Below are 26,447 nucleotides of genomic sequence, written 5' to 3'. Positions count from 1 at the left end.
TATGGTTTTTCCAGTAGTCATATATGGATGTGAGAGTTGGACCATATAGAAGGCTGAGCACTGAAGAATTGATGCTTTTGAGCTGTGGTGTTGGAGAAGACTCTTCAGAGTCCCTTGGACTGCAAGGAGATCAAACCAGTCAATCCTAAGGGGAATCAGTCCTGAATATTCACTGGAAGGACTGATGCTGAAGCTGAAACTCCAGTGCTTCGGCCATCTGATGCAAACAGCTGACTCATTAGAAAAGACCCTGATGCTGGGAAAGATTGAAGGTTGGAGGAGAAGGGGACCACAGAGGACGAGTTGGTTGAATGGCATTACCAACTCAATAGACATGAGTTTGAGCAAGCTCTGGGAGATGGTGAAGGAAAGGGAAGCCTGGTGTGCTGCTGTCCATGGGGTCGCAGAGTTCAGACATGAGTGAGTGACTGAACAGCAACAACAACGTATGTAATTATCAGAATACGCAAAGGAAAGAAAGTCTACTCCAGTTGCTACATCCCTGGTCTCCCCCATGGCTTACCCCTTGAACTTGGGAAGCATCTGTAGCAAGCCTTGTTGTCAGGGCTCCGGGGCTATTTCTGAGGTCATCGAACCAGCCGATGTCTTGCCCTAACATTGCTCTGAAACCCAATTTACGTAGCCTTTTTGTCAGAAGTTCCCCGGATTTGGCAAAAGCGTATCCCTAAAACATAAAGGAATCTTTAGTGATATTTTAACTTGAAATGGCAGAAAATAGCTAAATTGCTTACTGAAAAACAAAATTCCTTACCTGCAAAAACTGAGTGCAAAGAGAGAGACAGCCTATTGCTACAAAGAGCAGGCACACACCATGGATCTGTGATCTTTGTTCTTCTTTATCAGGAATCGAAAAAGTCTTTGCAAGACAGTAAGCAAGGAGGTCACTTTATTATTACAAACAACAGCAAAAGAAATAAATTCAAATATGTTTAAAAGAAATTTCTCTTAGGCATTGGGTTAAAAACAACTTCACTATAAACATACTAGTATTAAACCAAAGTTAACTATGAATATGTGTACTTTATCTGTGGAGAAGGAAGGCTGGTGAATGGAAACCAATAGTTGTGATTTGAAGAATTTTTACCTTGCTTCTTTGCCTGCTGTAGGCAATTTTATTGACTTTTCTTTGATACAGATGAAAAATATGATGAATGCTTCAAATTCTTTACATAATAAGGTAAGGGAAAAAGAAAAGAAGAAAGGAAAGAAGTGGGGAAGTTATTTGAGAATCTAAGAATATTATTCTCACCTAGTATTAGTTTTATAGTATTTATATATGTACAAATAATAGCATCATTAAAAAAGCAATTGGCATACACCACACCAAAGCAACTAGCTATCAAGGCATTGACTGGGATTGGCCTAGGACAGAAAAGCTTTCATACATCAGAGGCTGAAATTGCTGCCTCTAAATCATCCGAAGTTGAAAACATCCCCCTCAAAAAAAACTATGGAAATTATGAGTGGGTTTTTTCCAGTCTATAATAAGTGGCAAACTATATTCATAAGTATATTCTGAACTTAGAGGCACATGTTCAAGTAACTGACAACAGCCCAAGCTGTTGCAATAAGAAAATGTGAAGAACAGCTGCATACTCTTAATAACATCGCCTTACAGTAGGTTTTAGGTACAACAAAACCTTCCTAATTCAGACTATGTGAGGGAGCTGTGAGAGTTCAGAAAGACTATTCATTAGAGAACTGCACAATAAATCTTTATTGATTGCTCTGCATTAATTTGAATAACTAGAACAATGCCAGCAAGCAGTTGCTCAAAGGAAACCATTTATTCAATAAATATTGGAGTGACTGCTGTATGCCAAATAAATCTCCTGAAAGCAATGTTTACTTCTCCATTAACAAGCCCTTTTTTGTAAAGCAGAAGTAACCCATTGAAATCATCACAAATTTCAATTTGGGAGGAGGTGTTCTAAATTAATGAGATGTATTGTTTCCAGGACAGAGTTTCTGGGGCCTTTATAGCTCTTAGTAATAAAAGATACATTTATTCTTAATGAATGAAGTGGGTTCAGAAGATGCCACAGTCATTCATCCCAGCATGGAATAACTCTTGTAAGTTTATTTTACAGTTTATAAATAAAAGAACTTATATTTCAGTTTGGTTTTAGAAAACACTATACAAATCCCCCCAAACCCCAAACTGTGATGCCATAATTCTCATTCCTCCCTATGGTTCTCTATTATAATCATGGACTATAGCACTACAGATTAACCAGTTTAACTTTTATTTTACAGATGGGAAACTAAAGCCCACAAGCTCAAGTCCTCTGTCCAGGTTTGTTTAGCTGATGGTTATTGCTCTGTTCTGTTCTGTTCTGTTGCTCAGTCGTGTTTGACTCTTTGCAACCGCATGGACTGCAACATGCCAGGCTTCCCTGTACATCACCAACTCCCGGAGCTCGTTCAAACTCATGTCAATTGAGTTGGTGATGCCATCCAACCATCTCATCCTCTGTCGTCCCCTTCTCCTCCCACCTTCAATCTTTCCCAGCATCAGGGAATTTTCAAATGAGTCAGCTGTTTGCATCAGGTGGCCAAAGTATTGGAATTTTAGCTTCGGCATCAGTCCTTCCAATGAATATTTAGGACTGATCTCCTTTAGGATGGACTGGCTGGATCTCCTTGCAGTCCAAGAGACACTCAAGAGTCTTCTCCAGCATCATAGTTCAAAAGCATCAATTCTTCAGTGCTCAGGCTTCTTTATAGTCCAACTCTCACATCCATACATAACCACTGGAAAAACCATAGCTTTGACTAGATGAACCTTTGTTGGCAAAGTAATGTCTCTGCTTTTTAATATGCTATCTAGGTTGGTCATAACTTTACTTCCAAGGAACAAGTGTTTTTTAATTTCATGGCTGCAGTCACCATCTGCAGTCACCATCTGCAGTGATTTTGGAGCCTCCAAAAATAGTTTCTCACTGTTTCCATTGTTTCCCCATCTGTTTGCCATGAAGTGATGGGACCGGATGCCATGCTTTTAGATTTTTGAATGTTGAGTTTTAAGCCAGCTTTTCACTCTCCTCTTTCACTTTCATCAAGAGGCTCTTTAGTTCTTCTTCGCTTTTGCCATAAGGGTGGTGTCATCTGCATATCCGAGGTTATTGATACTTCTTGCAATCTTGATTCCAGCTTGTGCTTCTTCCAGTCCAGCATTTCACATGATGTACTCTGCACGTTAAGTTAAGTAAGCAGGGTGACAACACACAGCCTTGACGTACTCCTTTCCCAATTTGGAACCAGTCCGTTGTTCCATATCTGGTTCTAACTGTTGCTTCTTGACCTGCATACAGATTTCTCAGGAGGCAGGTCAGGTGGTCTGGTATTCCCATTTCTTGAAGAATTTCCCACAATTTGTTGTGATCCACACAGTCAAAGGCTTTGGCATAGTCAACAAAGCAGAAATAGATGTTTTTCTGGAACTCTCTTGCTTTTCCAATGATCCAACAGATGTTGGCAATTTGATGTCTGGTTTCTCTACCTTTTCTAAATCCAGCTTGACCATCTGGAAGTTCACGGTCCACATACTGTTGTAGCCTGGCTTGGAGAATTTTGAGCATTACTTTGCTAGCGTGTGAGATGAGTGCCATTATGTGATATTTTGAACATTCTTTGGCATTGCCTTTCTTTGGTATTGCAATGAAAACTGACCTTTTCCAGTCCAGTTGCCACTGAGTTTTCCAAATTTGCTGGCATATTGAGCACAGCACTTTCACAGCATCATCTTTTATGATTTGAAATAGCTCAACTAGAATTTTATCACCTCCACTAGCTTTGTTCGTAGTGATGATTCCTAAGACCCACTTGACTTCGCATTCTAGTATGTCTGACTCTTGGTGAGTAATCACACCATCGTGGTTATCTTGGTCATGAAGCTCTTTTTTGTATAGCTCTTCTGTGTATTCTTGCCATCTCTACTTAATCTCTTCTGCTTCTGTTAGGTCCATACCATTTCTGTCCTTTATTTTGCCCATCTTTACATGAAATAGTCCCTTGGTATCTCTAATTTTCTTGAAGAGATCTCTAGTCTTTCCCAAACTATTGTTTTCCTCTATTTCTTTGCATTGATCACTGAGGAAGACTTTCTTATCTCTCCTTACTATTCTTTGGAACTCTGCATTCAGATGGGTATATCTTTCTTTTTCTCCTTTGCTTTTCACTTCTCTTCTTTTCTCAGCTATTTGTAAGGTCTCCTCAGATAACCATTTTGTCTTTTTGCATTTCCTTATCTTGGGGATAGTCTTGATCACCACCTCCTATACAATGTTACGAACGTCCATCCATAATTCTTCAAGGCACTCTGAAGGAAATGCCTGTTTTCCAGATTCCAGTGCAATGGTTTTTTTTTTTTTTCTGGGCACAACTCTGTTGGTTCTGGGTAATATCCATCTTCTCAGTATTAAAAAAAAAAAAAAGAATATTTGGCTAACACTAAATTCAAGATTGGGCATCATCTATCTGTAATATTTACCCCTAAACTCTACTGCATGAGTCCTTTGTACATTCTTACTGAAATGCACCCCAAAGGGCTGCCCATCCATAGGTTTCTCTGTTCTTAGACCAGCTATAGTTTGCGCACACATCTATACCATCTTGTAAAGGTGAGTTTAGGGAGAAAATGAAATTTCATTAGATTCTTGCTATTTACTAGATACAGATGTATTACTTAATCTACTTTAATTTAAATGAGGATTTCCTTAAAATTGGGATTCTTAAAACAACCCAGTAAGGTAGATTTTCTTGTCCCATATTACAGATAAAGAAACTAAGACTCATCAAGAAGAAGCCACTTGCCTAAACACACACAAACAGTGCAGAGCAGAGAAGGCAGCAAATCCAAGGCTGGCTGATTCCAACATTCATGCTTTTCCTCAGCATGGGTGTGTGCTGCGTGCTAAGTCGCTTCAGTTGTGTCTGACCCTTTGTGACCCTATGGAGCCTGCCAGGCTCCTCTGTCCATAGGATTCTCTTGGCAAGAATACTGGAGTGGGTTGCCATGCCCTCCTCCAGGGGTTCTTCCCAACCCAGGGATCAAACCCACATCTCTTACATCTCCTACATTGGCAGGGAGATTCTTTACCATTAGTGCCATCTGGGAATCCCTTGCATGCTACATCCAAGCTACTGTTCCAAGCCAAACAGAGCCAGTGAAAGTGAACCAGAGAAAGTAAGCCTTACGTGTACATTGAGGCTTCACTAGATTAGCAACCAGGCTCCTAATGCCCACTTTTTTTTTGCTGTGTCCTTGTTACAAACTATGGTCTCAATACCAAATGTGAATATCGTGCCCTTTAGATATGTCAGAATGACAATAGCACAATTAAAACCAGACTATTATCTGACTCATGATTATACCCTATGAGATGAAACCATCATGAACCCACTGATGAATCTGTGATAATTATGCTAAGAGACAAAAACAACCGTGTTTATCAAAGAAGAAAAATAATAAAGCTTTATTCTCTTAGCAAACTTAACCCTGTGGGAACATCAAAGATGAACAGATTTGGGATTTCATCCTGCTACTCTGATCCTTTGGTCCTTAGGTGAAAACCCCAACTGCTTAGGCTAGGATTTTCTGGTTGTGACCAGAAGAGTCACAGAGAATATTCTCACCATCAGTAACCAAGTGGGTGCTGTTGGAGGGCAGGTGTTATAGTTTGAACTCTATTGGTCTTTCTGTATAACTCGTGACTGCTGGGACAATTTTCTGGTCAGGATCTCTGCCAGAGAGACCATAAAAGTCAAAGGAAAATAGAGGGGAAAACTGAAACTTGGGACTCTTACACATCCTTTAGGTTAGGCTTCAGAAAAGCAGGGTATAGGGCTGGTCCCACCACCTTCTGTGACCCTGTGTCACCTTAAACAAGTTCATAAGTTCTCCAAGATTCTAGGTTTTCCTCCTTGTTGATCTCATAGGATTCGTGTATGTGTGTGTGAATTTCAACTGAGAAAATATGTCAACATTTCGAGAACTGACTTCGCAATGATAAGATTTTATTGGACTCAGCTCTGCAGTCACATTGCCTGGATTTGAGTCCCAGATCCATCACTTACTCCTCTAAGTTCTTTAGTTTGCTCCTTTGTCAAATAGGAACAATAAGAATACCTACCACAGCTGGTTATTAGGAAAGTTTAGTGAACTATTATATATAAAGTTCTTGCTGCTGCTAAGTCACTTCAGTTGTGTCCGACTCTGTGCAACCCCATAGACGGCAGCCCACCAGGCTCCTCTGTCCCTGGGATTCTCCAGGCAAGAATTCTGGAGTGGGTTGCCATTTCCTTCTCCAACGCATGAAAGTGAAAAGTGAAAGGGAAGTCACTCAGTCGTGTCTGATCCTTAGCGACCCCATGGACTGCAGCCTTCCAGGCTCCTCCATCCATGGGATTTTCCAGGCAAGAGTACTGGAGTGGGGTGCCATTGCCTTCTCCTATAAAGTTCTTAGATAGTGCCTAATTAATGTTTGTACTTATTATTATCATCAATATTATTATTTTTATAGCAATAATATCAGATGGAGAATATCAAAACTCCTAGGAGATGAAAAACTGAAGTAAGTGTATTCTTTGTACATGCCTTATTTTACTTATCTCTTCCTTTTCCTGTTTTCTCCCCCAACTGCCCATTTCAATGGTGCAATGAGCAGAAGAGCAGAGTATTATACAACATGCATGAATACTTGCTATTACAAATCAAACTTTGTACCTCAGCTGATCAGCAAGATCGAAATGGCCCCCAAATCCTTTTATATCATTCAAAGAACTTGCTTTGCATTCTTATTTGGTTTGCATATGGGTGAACTGCCCTCTTTTGACACTAAGTTTGCAGCCATAGTCTTTTTCTTTCTTTCTTTTTTTTAACAGACACAATGACTGTCAGAGTGTGCTGCCAGCCCAAATGAGAGTCTCAGCTTTGTCTTCTCACCTCCTGTTTGATGGAGACTTGAGACATTTTTAATTCTTTAGAGATGAGAGGAGGGGAAAAAGAACTAAAAGAACAACAACAACAAAAAACTTAAAAAAAAGTTAAATACATTACAACCAACTTATCAAAAGTGACAATATCCAGACAAACAAAAGGTAGGAGGAGAATAAAGCTGGTCCAGCTGCTTGCTTACCCCAAGAATCTGGCTGAATAAAAAGGCATACATGGGTGTGACCGTCCCATTGACAGCTGCACCCACAGAGCCTACCAGCATGTAGGGCCATTCTCGAGCATTGAGTCTCAGAATCCTCCTCACTGGGGCTGGTTCAATTTCTTCTTCCACAGGAATGTTCTTGTCCTTGAGGGGAGAGGAGGTTACATTAATTATTTAAATGTTTGCATACACTCTTTTATTATACAGTTGTCCCTTTGGCATTCACAGATGTGAGTCATGGTTTGATTGGTTGTGAGTGACCTCAAAGACCTATAAGACAGGGTGATATGATAGCTTGTGAGAGATGGTTTTGAGCTGCTTGCTGCCATGCTATGACTTGGGCTTCCCTGGTAGCTCAGTGGTAAAGAATCCGCCTGCCAGTGCAGGAGACACAGGAGACACAGGCTCAACCCCTGGGTCGAGAAGAACCCCTCGAATAGGAAATGACAACCCACTGCTGTATTCTTGCTAGGCTAGTCCCATGGACAGAGGACTCCTGTGGGCTGTTACCATCCATGGGGTCACAGAAGAGTCAGACACGATTTAGGGACTAAACAGTACCACGTGCTATGACTTGGATGGGACTGATTTTAGAGTGTCTGCTCATCTGAAGGTGAGCTGGTAGTTCTCATTTCACAATTGCAGAGGTATTAACACTTGGGGAGTGGTAAATAAGTTGGATCTATAAGAAAAATAACTCCCAGTTTAGAAACATTTTTGTGCTATAGTGAGTATGTGGAGTGCTATGTCGCTTCAGTCGTGTCTGACTCTTTGCAACCCTTTGTGCTACAGTGAGCGGTATTTACACATTCAAGGATTTGTGAAATTTTCAAAATATGTCCTTTATAAATGTCAAAGTCTAGTGACTGCCTCAAGCCCCAAGGCAGGCCAGTGTATCTAAACAACGCAAAATAATTTTTAAAATGTATTAACTGGTGACAATGGTTATCAATTGCGTATTTCTGTGAAGGTTTTCTTTAATTAGTGCCCAGAAGTAAATGGTAATCAATTTGGATTTCTAAATTCTTCATGTTCTTTACAAGGAGTACAAATTATTTTAAAATTTCCCCATTCCAATTTCTTTAATTGCCATTAAAGTGTCAGAGCTAGCAAATTTTTAGCCTCTTGAAGGCAAAAATTATATTCAGAACTTCATCATTTTTACAATCATTTTTCCTCGCTAATGATATTCTCCAGTACTTGGTCGTGAGGCCCATTCTTCAATAATTTGCTAAATTTATTGTTCACTTTGTTTGAGAAAAGATTTTAGGTGGATTATATAGATCTGTATTGATTTTTTTTTACTTTTTCTATTAAAATATACTAAAAATGTCTACAGCAAATTGACTACAAAACTGTTAGTGTTCTATTTCATTAACACACAGTTATTTACCCCTTAAGGAGCTGACCATCAGGAACAGACAGCAGTAAGGAACTTCAGATACTATCCTTTTGCTTCCAAAGTCAAAGATTTCATTACCAATTCAATTGAAATAAAAGCCCGGTGTCCTTATTCTAGTTGCAAGCCAAATAGGATGGAGGGAGAGCTTGCTTGGTGATGGATCTGTCAATGCCTCCATTTCAGGTTCTCTCTTGGTCTGCCCTCAATAGTTGCTACACACTCATGCAGCAAATCCTTCAATGATTTCATCTCTGATGTCTTACTCAACTCTAGGAAATCAATGCAGAGAGGAAGAAAGGTGCCTGTGAAAGCGTGAGGGAAACGGGCATGTGGAAAGAATGTGGTTCTTGGATGAGCCCCACGTGGCCACTGATGGAATCTATCACTGAGCACTTCGGCTCTCTGGGGCTCGGTTGCCTTCTCCTCCTCAAAAGGAAAGAAATAGACAAAGTTCTCTATGGCTCTCTTATGTTTCTGCACATCTTGTGAAAAGAGGCACTGACCACCTTTGTTGAGGCTGTTTTCTCAAGAATGTTGGTATAGCAAATAGCCTTGGAGGAGGGGGATAGCGTTTCCATCCTAAGAAAAGGGCTTATTGCTCATTATAAAAACACCAGGTTTCTCAAGCCTAGGATTCCTCTTCCCCTTCCTTTGCTGGTATCACCTACTTCTCTTTCATCAGCTGAGAAGTGGGGGTAGGCCGGGGAGTCAGTGGAAATGCTGTGCACTGGCTCCTGCTCATGCTCTGAGTAAAGTCTTTCATCTCTGACACAGCTCTTATGTATTATCCAGAATCCATAAAATTGTGTCAGGCTAACTTGATAGCTTCTTGGAGAAGGGTGTTTCCTATGACCAGTGCATTCTCTTGGCAAAACTCTGTTAGCCTTTTCCCTGTGTGGATGTGAGAGTTGGGCTGTAAAGAAGGCTAAGCACCAAAAAATTGATGCTTTCAAACTGTGGTGTTGGAGAAAGACTCTTGAAAGTCCCTTGGACTGCAAGGAGATCAAACCAGTCAATCTTAAAGGAAATCAACTCTGAATATTCATTGGAAGGACTGATGTTGAAGCTGAAACTCCAGTACTTTGACCACCTGATGCGAAGAGCTGACTCATTTGAAAAGATCCTGATGCTGGGAAAAATTGAAGGCAGGAGGAGAAGAGGGTGACAGAGGATGAGATGGTTGGATGGCATCACTGACTCAATGGACATGAGTTTGAATAAACTCCGGGAGTTGGGATGGACAGGGAGGCCTGGCGTGCTGCAGTCCATGGGGTTGCAAAGAGTTGGACATGACTGAGCAACTGAACTGAACTAAAAGTGGTATAAAAACAAAAGAAAATGGAAGTCATCATGTACAGAAGGGTTTTTTCCTCTGGGATTTTGCAAAGACAAAGACAAATGAACTCATCTAAAAAAAGCTAAAAGGCTAAAGATATGTATTACAGTGAAAGTCGCTCAGTCATGTCCGACTCTTTGCAACCCCATGGACTATACAGTCAATGGAGTTCTCCAGGCCAGAATACTAGAGTGGGTAACTATTCCTTTCTCCAGGGGATCTTCCCAACCCAGGGATCAAATCCAGGTCTCCTGCATTACAGGCGGATTCTTTACCAGCTGAGCCACAAGGGAAACCCAAGAATACTGGAGTGGGTAGCCTATCCGTTCTCCAGCAGATCTTCCCAACCCAGGAATCAAACTGGGGTCTCCTGCATTGCAGGCTGATTCTTCACCAGCTGACCTATCAGGGAAGCCCTAAAATATAGGTATGTGTGTGTGTGTGTGTGTATATATATATACATACACAAAGATAAGTATATATACATAGATATAATGAATTCACAGCAAACCAGTAACTCACAGATGGACAAAATTATAAAAGTTTATATCCGCTTTCTCACTGCAGTTCCTTCCTCTATTGTGTCAATGATAAGTTGCACAGTGCTCACTTATTTATCATACGTAAAGAAGTCTCCTGCCAGCAGCTCCAGGGAAGGAAGAAGGACAGTGCTCTTACTCATCTTTGCATCCCTAAGTCAATATCTGGCACTTGTTAGGTGTATAATCAATGTTTATTGGATGAAAGAATGAATGAAGCTTTTATGCTCCTGGTGCATAAATGTAAAAAAAAACATTTATTTAAAAAATACTGTTCACTTACTTATAAGGTAGATGGTTCAGTGCTAAACAAAGGGCTTTTCCCAGCTTCCTTCCATCCATATCCTGTGTAGCTCAGGTAAAAATATAGCTTCCTACTTAAATCTCATGTCCAGATTTCTATACTTTGTTACATCGATTTCTTCATGCCAACCCATAGGCAGTCTCCTGCCTTGATGACAACTTTAAGATATGATGATGGTAAATGGTAACTATGACCAAGAAACAGGGACTTTCCAAATGATCAAATACTAGCAGTCACTTTTATAGATCTTCTGTCCTATCTCCTATGCGTGTGCATGCTCAGTCACTCAGTCGTGTCCACCTCTTTGCAACCCAATGGACCTTGCCCACCAGGCTCCTCTGCCCATGAGATTTTCCAGATTTTTTGAGTGGGTTGTCATTTACTTCTCCTGGGGATCTTCCCAACCCAGGGACTTAACTCACATCGCCTGCATTGGCAGGTGGATTCTTTACCACTGAGCCACCTGGGAAACCCTGTCCTATCTCCTAACCAATGCCTAAACCCTACTATAAGTTAGCTGTGATGAAGTGATGGGTTTTTAATATTTGACCTTGACACAATCTCATACATATTCTACTTTTTAGTTCCTCTAAAAGAGGAAGAAGACTCTTTAGAAACTGGAAGCTTTAGCCTACAGTTTTCCGCTAATCCTAATCTCAATTTTATTAGCATTATAACTGTGATCTGATTTATGAAAGCCAAGAGTATAGCTTGGAGACCAAGAAAAAACAGGCTACAGTCTTGGCTCTATCACCAGCTAACTATGAAATGTTGGGTCAGACACCCCACTTACACTTTGGAAGCACAGACTTTTGAAACCATCTCAAGTTTTCAGAGTCAAAACCCAAAGAGACCACAAGGTGGAGATAACGCCTTTACAGAAGTAAACCTTTTTGCCTTGCCACACAAAACAGAACATCTCCCAAACAACAGACGGTCAGGTTAGAGCTTGTTCATCAAAATATGAAAAAAAATTTTTTTTACCAGTGTTTGATCTTAAATAATTTAGTTAACTATCAAAATACTTTAAAATTTACTTGGGATTAGAATAACCTAAATATCGAAAATACTTTAAAATTTACTCTGAACAGGAAGTCCTTATATTAAATTCTATCAGTGCTGATTCTGCTGTTTCCTTTTTTAAAATATTTAATTTTTAAATCAAAAAAGTTCTAAGATAATTGTCATAAAATGAGCAGTATTAATATAAGCACAAGGCCTGTTCCACTTCTACCTTTAACAGAATCACATTGGCTCTCTGTCACTTTTTTCACATTGGCTCTCTGTCACTTTTTTCCTTTTCCTTCCTTAACTAAAGAAAGAAATCAAAGTGTTGTCTATTTAAAATTACACTCTCTCTGCTCAGATGCTCTGTCATGACCAACTCTTTGCAACCCCATGGACTGTAGCCCACCAGGCTCTTCTGTCCATGGATTTTCTAGGCGGAGTATTGGAGTGGGTTGCCATTCCCTTCTCCAAGAGATAGTTCCCCCACCCAGGAACTGAACCTGGGTCTCCTTCATTGCAGGCAGATTCTTGGTTTCCATTTAATTATTTATTATATTCTAGTTGGCAATGCTGATGAGTAGAATACTTAGGGAGTAGTTTTGTTTTCTCTGGAACTACTCTCTGTATTTGATTTACATTTCCTTTTATTTAAATAACTCCCTTCTGAGTTTTCCCTGCATCAGCAGTCTGGGAACCTGATCTTCAGATCTTCAGGAAATCTGATTGTTCTCTCCAACAGTGCTGAGCCATCTACCAGCTTCAACAATAACAAAATTGGATTTTCTTTTCCTTCCTAACTCTCTTGTTTGTGTTGTCAAATATTTTCCCAGAAACTAGGGAAAAAAATAAAAATGCAAAAATTGAATATAATTGGTGCTGTTATGTTTGAAATGTCAATGTAGTGTTTCGTTCTTTCTTCCTTGAAGCTTATTAAACTCCTTGTATAATGCCTCTTGTACTTATGGGTGGCAGTACCACAGATATAAATGAAAAAACTATTTCTAGAATGAGAAGAGGTGCTGAGTCCTTAATGGCAATATGCAGTAAGCAACCACACTTGCTGAACATTTTCTGTCCTTGGATCCACCCTGCTGTTCCTGAGACAAAGTGTTCCTCTACGAAGTTTATTTAAACCAGCTATATTAGATACTGAGAACACTATCTATTCAGAGTCGAATACCAATTAGCAACTGAACAACTACAACAATAACAATATTAGATAATTAAGAATGTTATTTATTATTAATATCTTAAAACCAAAAGAGAGCCTTAATAATCCTTCCATCATAGTCATAAAATCATATGTAGTACTTTATTCCAAATTTGGCATTGTGAATCGGTGTTTATAATTACTCCCCCAAAGGATTCTCATACTGAAATGTTTTAAACATAATTTGAAATTACATCATGCATAATGGATGTGCTTGTAATTAAAATATTCTCTGACTCGTTTTCTTTGATAAATCTTACGGTTTGGACATTATTTTACTATAAAAAGTTAATTTTTCATCCTAGTTTTAAAAATCGCTTGATGTCCCACCATGTGCAGCTCTGTAACTAAACAGAAAGATGAAAGAGTCTGTAGATTATGAGCAGATTGGAACAGGATTTGGTTGGTTCTAGGTTTACATGTGTCAAATAAACAGAAATGTTTGCTAGGTCTCATGGTAACCAGAACTTCCCTGGTGGCTCAGACAGTAAAGCATCTGCCTACAATGTGGGAGATCTGGGTTCAATCCCTGGATCGGGAAGATCCCCTGGAGAAGGAAATGGCACCCCACTCCAGTACTCTTGCCTGGAAAATCCCATGGACTGAGGAGCCTGGTAGGCTAATGGTAACCAGATAAAGGAGTTTCCAGGCAAAGCAAGATGCCCAAGTTGATACAAACACAAATAACAGTTACTAACTTTAAGAAGCTTGTAATTTAGTAACAGGATAAGACAACATGATCTGAAATAAGCCTCAATAAGAAAATTGCCATGAAAAGACTGAAATGAAGACTAATGGGGGATTGAAAATGAGAGGATCAGGGCTGAAGAATAAAGTTCAGTGATTAAGAAAGGCTCTGAGTAGGAGGGATAGTCACCTTATGTGAAAGTTAGACTGTGCCCACTGCAGCAGTGGACATCCTGATGAATAAAGTTGAATATTGCTATATGTGTTGATTCTTCTCCTATTTCATTTTTATGTTGCTTTGAATAGTGTTAAAATTAATAGTGTTCATTTCAAATGTACCCTAAAACAATTATTATAAAATTGTATTAAGTAAACAAATGTCTGTAAAACCTAATCAGTCCCCATTAATTTAAAATTTGCAGTAACTTGTATTAAACACTTTATAATTATAATTATTTAAGAAGGAGATTTAAAGTTTTACAAAGACAGGTTTTCAGATAGTCTTAAGAGCTTGAAAGGGATTCCTACATAATCAAATAGTCTGCTAAGTACATGTAATTGTGTTTATTAGAATGGCTCACATAAGAATTATCAGTGAACTTTTAATACTTCATCTTAGTTACCATGTATTCTTAAAATATTTTATTATTTATGCTTCTCTTAAAATATTATGTAAAACATGATATAAAATTTAGAGTTTCGTTCGCATCTTAATGGAGCCTCTCATTTAGTTTGACTTAGTGAAACATAGGAGAAGGCAATGGCACCCCAGTCCAGTACTCTTGCCTGGAAAATCCCATGGACGGAGGAGTCTGGTGGGCTGCTGTCTATGGGGTCGCACAGAGTTGGACACGACTGAAGCGACTTAGCGGCAGCAGCAGTGAAACATTACTAGATAAAGGCCTTGAAAACTCAGATTCTAAGCTTAAAGGGCATACGATAGTCTCCAGGAGAGACTTCTTCCATCCCCGCATGAGCCATTGGCGTCTGACCTTTCTGTCTTGTTCATGAGTAGACTTATGATCTACAAGTGCTAGTGACGATTCATGACCCAGGTAAGAAAGCTGAGACTTGGAGCGCTGTCGGATGGAAGCTCTGTAAGTAAAAAGAAAGATGGATTAGTCTGTGGCTTGTGGAACAGGACTCAATTGGTTCCGAGTCTACATCACCTGTCAGGTGCAGGCACTTCCTGAGTGGGTTTGACACAACGTTCAGTCTGGTTGCCATGGTGCCGAGCTAAACCCTGATTCAGAGTACACGCACAGAGGGAGGAGGAGAGGGGGCGAAGTCGTTTCACTAGTCCACCAAGAAAAAAAGCGTCCAAGACTCAACTCCATCCCCAACCCACATGGTTCTGCTATTGCTCTAATGGCAATGGCCCATCACTATTACCTCCCTCAGGACTGCAGGATGAGTTTTGATATCTCTCTTTCTCTCTCTCCCTGATGTTTGCTTTAGCATAATTCTACCTGGACACAAATAGACTAGTAGGAGGAAACAGGGACCCTAGTGGAAATGTCTCCAGACTATGTACTGCCTTTAGGGATGGATTTAATTAACAAATATATTATTGAAATATAATTTAGCTTGATGTGTTCACTGATTCATTCAACAAAAGATGATTGTGCGCCTACAACCTACAGATCAAAGTTAGGTGTTGTGAGGGGACACAAAGACTGGACAATTACAGACTTCTCCCTTAAGGCACTTCAAGTTTTATAGAAGAACAACGCATGTAACCAACCTAATATAAGGAAGAATGTGATAAGTGCTATAGCTGCTAAGCTGCTGCTAAATCACTTCAGTCGTGTCCGACTCTGTGCGACCCCATAGACTGCAGCCCACCAGGCTCCCCCGTCCCTGGGATTCCCCAGGCAAGAACACTGGAGTGGGTTGCCATAAAGCAGGTTTAAATAAACAGTATGGAAATTTAAAGGATAAAAGAACATATGTCAGGTGCTACCATGAAAAGCTTCATGGAGGAGGTGGCTAAGGTAGGCTGTGGGTATCTGTAGGCTAGAGGAAAGGGCATTGCTGATTGACAGAACGGTATAAAGAGAAGTATGGAGATAGGGTTACTAGTTACATAAACAGTATAGAGCAGATATAAGAAGTGATTCGAGTTGTTTTGTTTCTCCCTGAGGTTTCTGGGAAGGAGACTTCTACTATCTTCTAGGTTAAATTTGAAAGTATGTGACACTGGAAGCCGTTGGCAATTATGTCAAGAAAAGAAGCTTCCTAAAAAATGAATACTGAAAAAAAAAGTAGAGCTGAGAAGGGAAGAAAAAGAAATTGTATGTATATTGACCAAGTCTCTCACTGAAGCCCCAGTCTTGCCTGAAGCCAAAGCCTCTTTGAACTATTTAGTTATGTTGTCATTCTTTCCCTTTAAAGGTTAAACCAGGTTGGCTGAGGTTTTTAGCCATTTGCAAATAAACTGCTAAGTGATAAAGGTAATCCTGAAGACTTGAAAGGATGGAAGTTACATTCTCAAAGCACTTAGCCTGAAGAAATACCGTGTAAAGAGGGAGCTTGTAGTGATGAGGAGATCTGCATCAGCTGTGGTAGTGCGAGCCAGATGGTGTTATTCGTAAGTCTCCTATCATCCGTATTCAGGTTAAGCTAGACTAAAACAAATACCAAGGTGGCACCTGCCTATTATAGATGCTCATCTATCCTTCTTGAGAAAACAGCAATGCATCAACTTCATGACCCTCACTTATTCCCACGTTCATTTGATGGCATCTTTATCCTCTTAGTCACCAGGTTCAACAGGTGCATTTACGTCAAGTCCTCCCTCTTGCTCTTGCTCAAACTCTCATTGTGAACAGGCATGAAACCACACCCCACTCAGACTTCCTGCTACCAAACTGGCTTCTGGGACACCCAAGCCCGTCCCGTTTGGCCTGAAACTCTGCAGCAATAGAGTCATTTCTTTAAGTTAGGTAACTGAGGTCAAGAGCTCAACTCCCAGAGATGAGAGGGATAGCTCTGTGTCAGCTAGAGAGAGCTAAGTGCAAGAGAGGGCTGAGACTGAAGGTTATGGGCCTAAAAAAGAAACTCAGAGCATTGGCAGACAAGGTAAGAGTATGTGGAGAAGAGGGCATCAAAATAGTTGACTACCTCCCAGTTCTGAGCAGGGAAGACATCAATCCTTATCCCCTCTACTACTTTAATCTTATGTTTCTTCAATCTCTCTTTCTCTCGTTCCCTGTTGCCCATTCATCCAGCATTCTACCTGTCTGGCATAAGCTGCACCAAGGAGACCATGAACAGCATGGGTGCAAGGCAGGGGCCCGACCTGCCCGCTCTGGTCTGCCGTAAACACGAGCGTTAGAATTCTGTCACTCCCCTTTTCAGAAACCTGCAACGGCTGCCCCACCCTTCCTCAGAAGCTGTGCACCACTTCTCATCGGAAGCAAAAACAGCTAATTTGGGAATATATGTTCTCTCTCTCTCAACATTATTACTTAGGAAATTATTGTCATCCATGGAAATTGTTCTTGAATCTAAAATATATTACTAAAGGGAGACTTAGGCATCAGACCGAGGAAATAAGATACAAATTAACATTTCAATTAGTCCTCTTAAAAAAAAATCTGTCAGCATACACAATAAGATATTTTTAACAGACCTTCTTACTCAAACCTATAAATCTTTCTCTGTAGGAGGTTAATAGCTACTTTCTGTGTACAGGTTGTATTTCTGGGCTTCTCTCCCTAGTCACCAAAATGTAGAATTTGTAAGAACTAATGGCCAAATAAGAAATGTTTATATTAAAACAGTTATCTGGGCCTAATAGTAAACTGTAAGTAAACTATTTAGAATGGGAAAAATTCTGTTCATCTGAAAAATTAAGAAAATATTTATTTTCTTTTGACCTCACCATGAGATACATTCCTCTTTGCAACCTTTAACTTAGTGATCAAAAGAGATGCCTAGTCATTTTCTGGGTTTAAGAAGTTAGTATATATCTTCAAACTGTGATTCCGATGATCTTTATAATTTTTTTCTTCCAATCAGAAAAAACATGATGAAATAATTCATGCCAGATGTCCTTAAAAATTACCCAATAATTTTGGCAATTTTTATAGCTTTTACATTTGAACTATTGCTTTATTACCTGAAAAAATTCAATGAAACTAGCATTTCTTGAAATTTTCTGAATAGACCTGTCCTTAAAAAGAAAAATAAAACCCCTAAGCATAAAACCCAGTTGACTAGTCTTTGAACATTAAAAGTAAATAAATCTGTGTTTGAACTACTTAGAGTTGTTTCTAGAATATTATATTTTAAGCCTCTTTAACCATTTTTCAATAAACAATTAGCTATCTTGAATGAGCAAGTCATAAATTGAGCCTTTGTTTAGAGCACAGCCTTGAATCAAATATACTAGAAATATGATAAGGGATTGGGTAGAGAAATGTCAGTCTATAGCCTACAAATAGTCTCCGAACTTAAGAAAAAAAGATCTTGAATAACATTTTCACAAATACACACAAATACTCTCGGGCAGAATTTTTCTTAATATACAGACTTTTAACATTAAAGGAACTATTTTTTTTAAACTTTTAAACCAGAATGAAATATTAAATTTATAGTCTTGCTACAATATGCTCCAAAAATATGCTTTGGAAGTCAATACCCACAGATTGACCCAGAAAAAAAAAAGTTCATGTTTAGAAAATATGGTTTAAGTGTTAGATGACACATCTCATATTTCATCTAGTTAAAGAATGATTTCACCTTGGATGGGGAGCTCTGGGAGCAGAAATATTTGTAATTCAATTGCAGCTCAGTAGGTTAAAGAATGGAGCTAAAGGCATGAATCTGACTTCCATTTAAGACAGTGCTTCATACCACAGTTAACTCTGGGAGACAAGTCTAAACACAGATTTTTAAAAATCCCCTTTCTAAGCTCAGCAAACAACATTTTAACTACAGAGCATCTTTATCATGACCCCGTACCCTCAATAAAATGAGAAGCCAAATTTTAAAAACTTCTATGGATTGGAGACAGAAATGTCAATACGGCAACCTATGATTCATTTGCATGTTCGTATTACACAAGACCTAGGGCTGTATTTAGGGCTTTCCAAGTGTACCTGAGATATTGCCAGAAGATCTTAGCTGCAGAGGGTTCCTGAAAACATCTGAAAACTTAAAAATCTGCCCCGATGCCTGAGCTTACCTTAAGCTAGCCTGGTAGCTCCCTCTGCTAAAGGTCTGTTTTCTCTCAAGTAAGGCATCTTCGGTTTCATCTTTTCCTATTCAATACAACACGAGTGATCCCTTAGTGTATACAATAAGCAAAATCAAAGCAAAATAACATTATTTACTATATTTGCATAGCATATCGTTACTATGTCTGATTTCAAACAACCTGTTAACACTTGTCCAGCACATTCTAACAACAAAAAAATTAAAAATACTCAGCAAGATTAAATCTTTTGAATTATATGATAGCCTGTGTTATCACCACAGAAATAGATACCTATAGCTATAGCTGATATGAATGACAAAAAAATCTTGTGAGAAACCCACTGAAAAGAAAAGTGAAAGCATTAGTTGCTCAGTTGTGTCCAACTCTTTTTGATACCAGGGACTGTAGCCATGGAATTCTCCAGCAAGAATACTGGAGTGGGTTGCCATTCCCTTCTTCAGGGCATCTTCCCAACCTAGGGATCAAACCCAGGACTCTTGCATTTCAGGCAGGTTCTTTACTGTCTGAGCCACCAGGGAAGTCTGAGAAATCCACTAGGTGGCAAAAAAAAAAAGTAGATGAACCAAATTAAAAAAAAAATCTTTTCAGAATAAATCACATGTTCAATGTATACAGTCATTTTACCCAATAGTATTAACAAATCCAGATTTGATATGGGAGAGAAAGTTTGTAATGGATGCTTAACATGGGTTTAGGTAAACCACCAAATCCGGAGGTTAAGACTCCATGCTTCCACTGCAGGGCCCATGGGTTTGATCCCTTCTCAGAGAATTGGATCCCACATGTCACATGATGTGGCCAAAAAAAAAAAAAAGAAAATTCAGATTGAAATGGAGAAAGTACATTAGGACCTGAAGTATCTACCTACATTAATGAAAATATGCATAAAAGTTTTTAGTCATTGTTTAATTCACTCAACCAACAAGAAGAGAGCTCATACTGAGTGCAGGAGATTCTAGGAAGACTCTCTTATTTGCAAAGTGTGAGGGGTAAAAAGGGGATGGAATTGAAGTTTCTTCCACAGGAGACCTGGGTTTTAGCACTATGACTTGATCAATAACTAAGCCCCCTGGGCATCTGTTCTTTCCTTTATCATCTATGTTATGTCCCCCAGGGCTTTGAGGAGAACAACTAAGACAATATATATTAAAATGCATAGAAATCCAAAAACATCATATATGTTAATTATTTAACATAATGTATAACTGAAAAGGCACTTGCCTTTTATGTCTTTTTCATTAAAGGCTTGGTCTCCTTGACTTTGCAGAGTCATTAGTGTGAAGTAAACGCCTTTCCTTTCCAACAGTTCTTCATGGGTGCCTCTTTCCACTGCTGTACCATGTTCAAAACCAATAATTACGTCTGCAGTTCTGATTGTAGATAGGCGATGAGCGACAGAGATGATTGTGTGCCCGTGCTGAACCTGTGAGAGTGTACAGTGCACTGAGTCAGACTGCAAGACAAAGCTGACGGTGCCATTTGGACTGTCTCAGAATCCACAAGTAAGTCAGGCTCGATCCCTAAATTCTTGAATAGGCTAAACAGACATTAGAAAATGTCAGCGTACTTTCCTGTGGCTAATAAACACATCACACGTTGCTCCAGTTGCTGCCATTAATCAACATCTTACATCCAAAATGTAAATTTTTAAAATCACATATTGTGAGTTAGACTTAACAAATTTTACATGTGCCGCCTTTAGAAGCAAATGATATGTCTTCTGTTCAACTGTGCAGAACATTGTGGTGAGCCAATATTTTCCAAACAGATACAATGACCCATGTAGTCCTTCTCTCTCTGTCTCTCGATGTCTCTCTTTCTCTTTCTCCTCTCTTCACAGAGGCCTTTCCTACAACACAAGAATTCCCACACAGACTTATGAAAGGAACCTAGACTCTCAACAAACCTTACTCAGTGCTTCTTGCACCATGGCTTCGCTCTCATTGTCCAGTGCCGAGGTGGCCATGTCCAAAAGCAGGATCTTTGGGTTTCGAACAAGGGCTCTGGCAATGGCTATTCTTTGTTTCTGGCCGCCACTCATCTGGCCTCCTCCTTCCCCAACAAGAGTGTCAAATTGCTAGGAAGAAAGCAACATCAGCGATGAAGAGCAAGAATTTGATGGATCCTGACAGTGATCCATTCATTACAAAGGTCCCTTCTAGCTTCCTCCTCAAGCAGGAGTTTTCACACATCCATCTTTCACTTTTTAAAAAAACCCTTTTCTGAAACAGGTTATTATCTAATCAATATTTGTGTGTAAAATAAGGATATTGATTTATTCTTTTATTCTGGATGATTAAAGTGTTTCTTTTTAGCTCAAATTCAATTAAAATATTTCCACCACAATAAAAGTTAATCAGCATCCTGAAAATCCATCTTAGAGGATTAAAGCATATGTCAATTCCTTGTCTCTTTCTTCTAGCTAGACAACACAGAAAAGCACAACACTAAAGTTGTCTATATATTATGAATGAAGGATCAAAGTAGCTTTATAATCACTACCATGAACAGTGAAGTTACTATCCTGCATGCCCAGTATTACACTGGAATCTCAGAAGGGGGCGATGTGGTCAGTGTCTTATCTCACTTACATTAGCAACATGAGTTGAGAATCTACCATGTAGAAAGCGTGGATCTGAGCTCTTTACACATATCATCTCATTTAGTCCTGACTGATAGGCTGTGAGGCAGGTACTACTATTCTCCTTAAAGGATGGATAAAGTAACGCTGCAGTCTGAGGGGGTAAAGTAACTTGCCCAAGTTCATAAATCTTACAAGTGCAGAAGATTTGTCCGGAGGTGGTCTGATTCTGAAGCTTTATATTGTTTCACCACTAGACTATGTCATACACACAGCTGCAATCCTATTCATTCAGGCATTTTGGAAGGCTGAGAAGGACGTATTCTAGAGCACAGGCTGTGTAACCAGGACCACCTTGGATGAGAACCTTGCCTTGAGCAAGTGATTTGACCTTTTGGAAACTCAATTCTCCATCTGTAGATGGAGATAATAATATAGCTGCCTGACAGGATGATTGGGAGAGTTAAATGAACTAATAGCTGTGAAGTGCTTATAAAAGTACCTGATATGTAGTAAGCACTGCTGCTGCTAAGTCGTTTCAGTTGTGTCCGACTCTGTGCGACCCCATAGACGGCAGCCCACCAGGCTCCCCGGTCCCTGGGATTCTCCAGGCAAGAACACTGGAGTGGGTTGCCATTTCCTCCTCCAGTGCATGAAAGTGAAAAGTGAAAGTGAAATCGCTCAGCCGTGTCCGACTCTTCTCACCCCCATGGACTGCAGCCTACCTGGCTCCTCCGTCCATGGGATTTCCCAGGCAAGAGTACTGGAGTGGGGTGCCATTGCCTTCTCTGGGAGTAAGCGCTATATATGTGTTAAATAGTAATAATAATTCTTCTTTGATTTAGCAGACCATTGGCCAAGAAATCCATACAAGTATAACACTGAGTTGGTTTTTGTCACTGCTATCATATGAAATGAAGATAAATGAGGAAATTTTGAATATGTGAGACATAGTACTGAAGAGACAGTATTTGCAGCCCAAACACAAGAAAATTTGAGAACAGTAACAGTTGCAGACATCAAAAGAGCATTGTGAAAGTTACCACCACACAACAAATTTATCATCTGCTTAGACAAATGTTTAAATAGATGAAATTAGGAAACTGTATCTATGTTAAAGCCAGCTTCTAAAAGAAGGTGCTGCAGTTTGGTAGATTTTAATGTATTAATAACATCATATTTTCAGACAAAGAGGGGAATTCAAAGTACATTTCCAGGCACAAAATGAAAACATGACATTGATAATTTAGAATGTAAATGAAAAACAATGCATATTACTGTGTAAATTTTTTCCCTCTATGAATTCTGGGTTTCCCTCTGGAATGAGAGGCCAGGGGTACCTGTGGCAGGTCCATGATGAAGTTGTAGGCATTGGCTTCCTTGGCTGCTCGGACTATATCTTCCATTGTTGCATCTTTTCGGCCATAGCGAATGTTCTCTGCAATGGTGGTGGAAAACAGAACAGGCTCTTGCTCCACTATCCCAATCTGAGCTCTGAGCCACTGGATGTTAAGAGAGCGAATGTCATGGCCATCCAAGGTCACCTAGAGGACAAAACCCACAACATCACTTCTCTTGGAATCCTTCAAGATTCTGAATACTACTACTGTGCTGTACTTGATCTATGAGGAGAAAAAATGAGACCCACACGACTGTGCAAAACAATTCCTCTTATAATGTGGTTAATAGAAGGATGACAATATAAATTGAAATCAAGTATAGCTGTAGGACAGTTCATTGTAGAAACACAATTGATATAAAGGTTACTTAGTTTAGCTCAGTTGGCCCAAGAATAGAAAAAGTTTTAATTTCTCAATAAAGAGTACAGTTATTCATCATACTTTAAATATTTCTATCTTTTGACTTGAAGCCAAAATGAACTTCAAAAGATACAAAGAAAATGACCAGTGGTCTCTATCTTGCATATGTGTGTATGTTTTAGAATAAAATCTTACTTTCTGGCCTGATTCATCAAATGACACTCAGGTGTTCAAATGCAATTGAAACTATAAATGGGATAAGTAAATAAACATTACTATTAGCAAAAATATAAACATTTTATATAAAAAACATGATATCTATATATTCAGAGTATAATTATAGTGGTATGTAGCAAAGAATACCCAATCAGAGAATAAAGTGTCTGTGAAAAAAGAAAACCTTATCACATTTGCCGCGTCACTCTGACAGTACCTGCATTATATAGAGCTCATTGCATGGAAGAAGTCATTTAATATACAGTCAAGTGATTCTATCTCAAGGCATCAAGGAGATGTTAACAAGAATGATTATGAGGCAGAGTGAAAAGAGTCTTTGACATCCAACAGATCTGGGTTCAAATCTGAGGCAACTCTCAATTTCTCTGCTTCCTTATTTGTAAAATGGGAATATTTATCTTTGGAAGTTGCTGTGAAAATAAGTAATGATCTCTATAAAGTACTTGACATATAATGTGTGATAAGTAGCAATTATTAATATTTTTTTAGTTTCAGTCTATATTTACAGTCAGACAAAAACAAGGAGAAAGAGACTAAGTAGTTTGCAAAAATAATGTAATTATTTTTAGACCTAACATCTCAGAGTAACAATCAAGAACTGTTCTCTGTTAATGCTGGCCATGTAAGCTTTCTTATACTTAGTGTTTGGAAAACTTTAGGGAATAATAACAATTTTGTTATAATATGAAAAAAGAAATGGAAATTTTCCCTCACTGAAAAGGCAGCAATACCATTTTGAATGTATCTGTACATTCAGTTACATCACTGAGCAGATGGACTGATTATTCATTGAACACAACTACTATGGAGAGAATTCGTCCATTTGGTTTAGTCAAAAAAAAAATCATTAAGTCAGACTTTGATCCCTGGGAAGATCCCACATGCCGCAGGTTACAGCCAAAAAACCAAACCAAACAAATCATTAACTGAACTACGCAGATGTCAAAGTGCTGTCAGTGTTTGCTAGGTGTTTGTATTTGACCAATATATCACCATTTTCAACCTCTTATCCCCAGGTGGCTCACTAATAAAGAATCTGTCTGCCAATGCGGGAGAGGCAGAAGACACAGGTTCCATCCCTGGGTCAGAAAGATCCTTGGAGGAGGAAATGGCACCCCACTCCAATATTCTTGCCTCGAAAATTCCATGGACAGAGGAGCCGGTGGGCTAGTCCATGGGGTTGCAAAGAGTTGGACATGACTGAGAATCCATGCACACATCCCCATGTATTAAGAAGTTTCTAGAAGATACACACCATGCCTTCAGTGGGGTCATAGAATCGCTGAATGAGCTGCAGTGCTGTGCTTTTCCCAGCTCCACTGGATCCTACCATAGCTGTCACTTCCCCTGATTTAATGACTGTGCTAAGTTTATTTAAAATCTGCAGAGAAAATAAAAGAACAATGTTCAGATCATCATCAATTAGGCTACAAGTTAGAACACTTTGTTAGGAGACTGTGTTTGTGTTTACTTATGCCCTCATAGCAACAGCCATTGATTTTCATTAATAACCAGAAAAATTAGTAAACAGTGCTAGGATGTGGTTTTAGCATTTAGCACACTACTTAGTCATAAACTAATAGCCATAGCCAACAAATAACATGACGTGTGGTAACACTGTTGAAGTAAATAAGCCAGGCCAACCTCGAAAACTATGTTCCAAAATCTAATTTAAAACATTTCTGACATGCCAGGATACCTCAAGGAGACTGTCCCAATTAGCTTAGGGGAGAAAGTCACTTAGCAGTAAGACTTTGTTAAAGCAAACTACTGGCATTGAGAATAGAAGATAAAACAGAAATGAAATAAATATGTTTCAGTTCAACTGGTATTTGTTGAACAGCTGTCTCTAAACAGATATTATAAAGTGAGTTTTTAGCCATTTATTCAAAAGTGTTTACTGAGTAAGTACTACCTTGTTATTTATATTTCACTAGGCACTTTTACATTTGATGTTTATATATGTATGTGTGTTGTAATCAAGAATATACTTCAGAAATATCAGAATATACATGTACCTATCTTATATACATATATAAGTATGTATGTATGATGTATATTTGTTTCTATGTGTATATATATAAATTTATTTATGTTACAACTATGTAGTGTTAAAATTAAGTTGCATTTCCATGACCTCTGTGGGGACATAGAAATATTAAGGAAGGGTAGCTAACTATGGAAAACAGTCAAAGTTTCCTCAAAATATTAAAAATGGAAATGCCAAATGATCCTGAAATTTCACTTCTGTGTATTTATCAGAAAAAAACCGAAACATTAATTTGAAAAGATACATGCATACCAGTGTTCATTGCAGTATTATTTACAATAGCCAAGATATGGAAGCAATCTAAATAGATCAATAGATGAATGAGTAAATAAAATGTGGTATATATAGAGAGACATCTTCTATACTCATTTATCTACTGATGAATATATATATGTATACATATGCATATGTATACACACATACACACAAAGGAATTTACTCATACATAAAAAATTAAATATTGGTGTTTGTGACAACATGGATGAATCTAGAAAGTATTATGCTAGGTGAACTATCAGAGAAGGACAAATACTGTATGATCTCACTTATATGTAGAATCTAAAAAATAAAAGAAGCAAACAAGCAAAACAAAATGAAAACAGACTCAGAGATACAGAGAACAAATGAGTGATTGCCAGAAGGGGAAATATGTGAAGGGGTTAAGGAGGTAGAAGCCTGAATTTATAAAATAAATAAGGCACGTGGACATAATATACAGCATAAGGAATATGGTCAATAATATTGTAATGATTTTGGGTAGGGGCAGATGATAGCTAGACTTACCACAGTGATCATTTCATGATGTATGCAAGTATCTAATTGCTATGTAGTACACCTGAAAGTTGTGCAATATTGTGCATCAATTATTTTTCAATTAAAAGTAAATAAATGAAAAGAAAAAGATACTCTGTTAAAAATGAGGAATTAG

The 26,447-nt window shown here is 38.8% G+C and overlaps 1 protein-coding gene across 6 annotated transcripts in view; it reads right to left on the bottom strand.

The window, feature by feature from the left end:
• The window catches only part of ABCB11 (ATP binding cassette subfamily B member 11), a 100,349-nt gene that overhangs the window by 19,249 nt on the left and 54,653 nt on the right, over positions 1–26,447 (bottom strand). For all 6 annotated transcript variants that reach the window (XM_070803738.1, XM_070803759.1, XM_070803747.1 and 3 more), the window contains 9 exons: positions 24,725–24,850; positions 22,813–23,016; positions 20,798–20,968; positions 20,113–20,314; positions 18,859–18,934; positions 14,660–14,762; positions 7,161–7,325; positions 773–877; positions 524–685 (listed from right to left, as the gene is read on the bottom strand). In XM_070803738.1, the coding sequence (XP_070659839.1) occupies positions 524–685; positions 773–877; positions 7,161–7,325; positions 14,660–14,762; positions 18,859–18,934; positions 20,113–20,314; positions 20,798–20,968; positions 22,813–23,016; positions 24,725–24,850 (1,314 nt within the window). The remainder of the gene's footprint in view (positions 1–523; positions 686–772; positions 878–7,160; positions 7,326–14,659; positions 14,763–18,858; positions 18,935–20,112; positions 20,315–20,797; positions 20,969–22,812; positions 23,017–24,724; positions 24,851–26,447) is intronic.

This window comes from Bos indicus, chromosome 2, assembly GCF_029378745.1.
Source record: "Bos indicus isolate NIAB-ARS_2022 breed Sahiwal x Tharparkar chromosome 2, NIAB-ARS_B.indTharparkar_mat_pri_1.0, whole genome shotgun sequence".
Taxonomy (NCBI): Eukaryota; Metazoa; Chordata; class Mammalia; order Artiodactyla; family Bovidae; genus Bos; species Bos indicus.
This window is presented reverse-complemented; position numbering and strand designations above follow the sequence as displayed.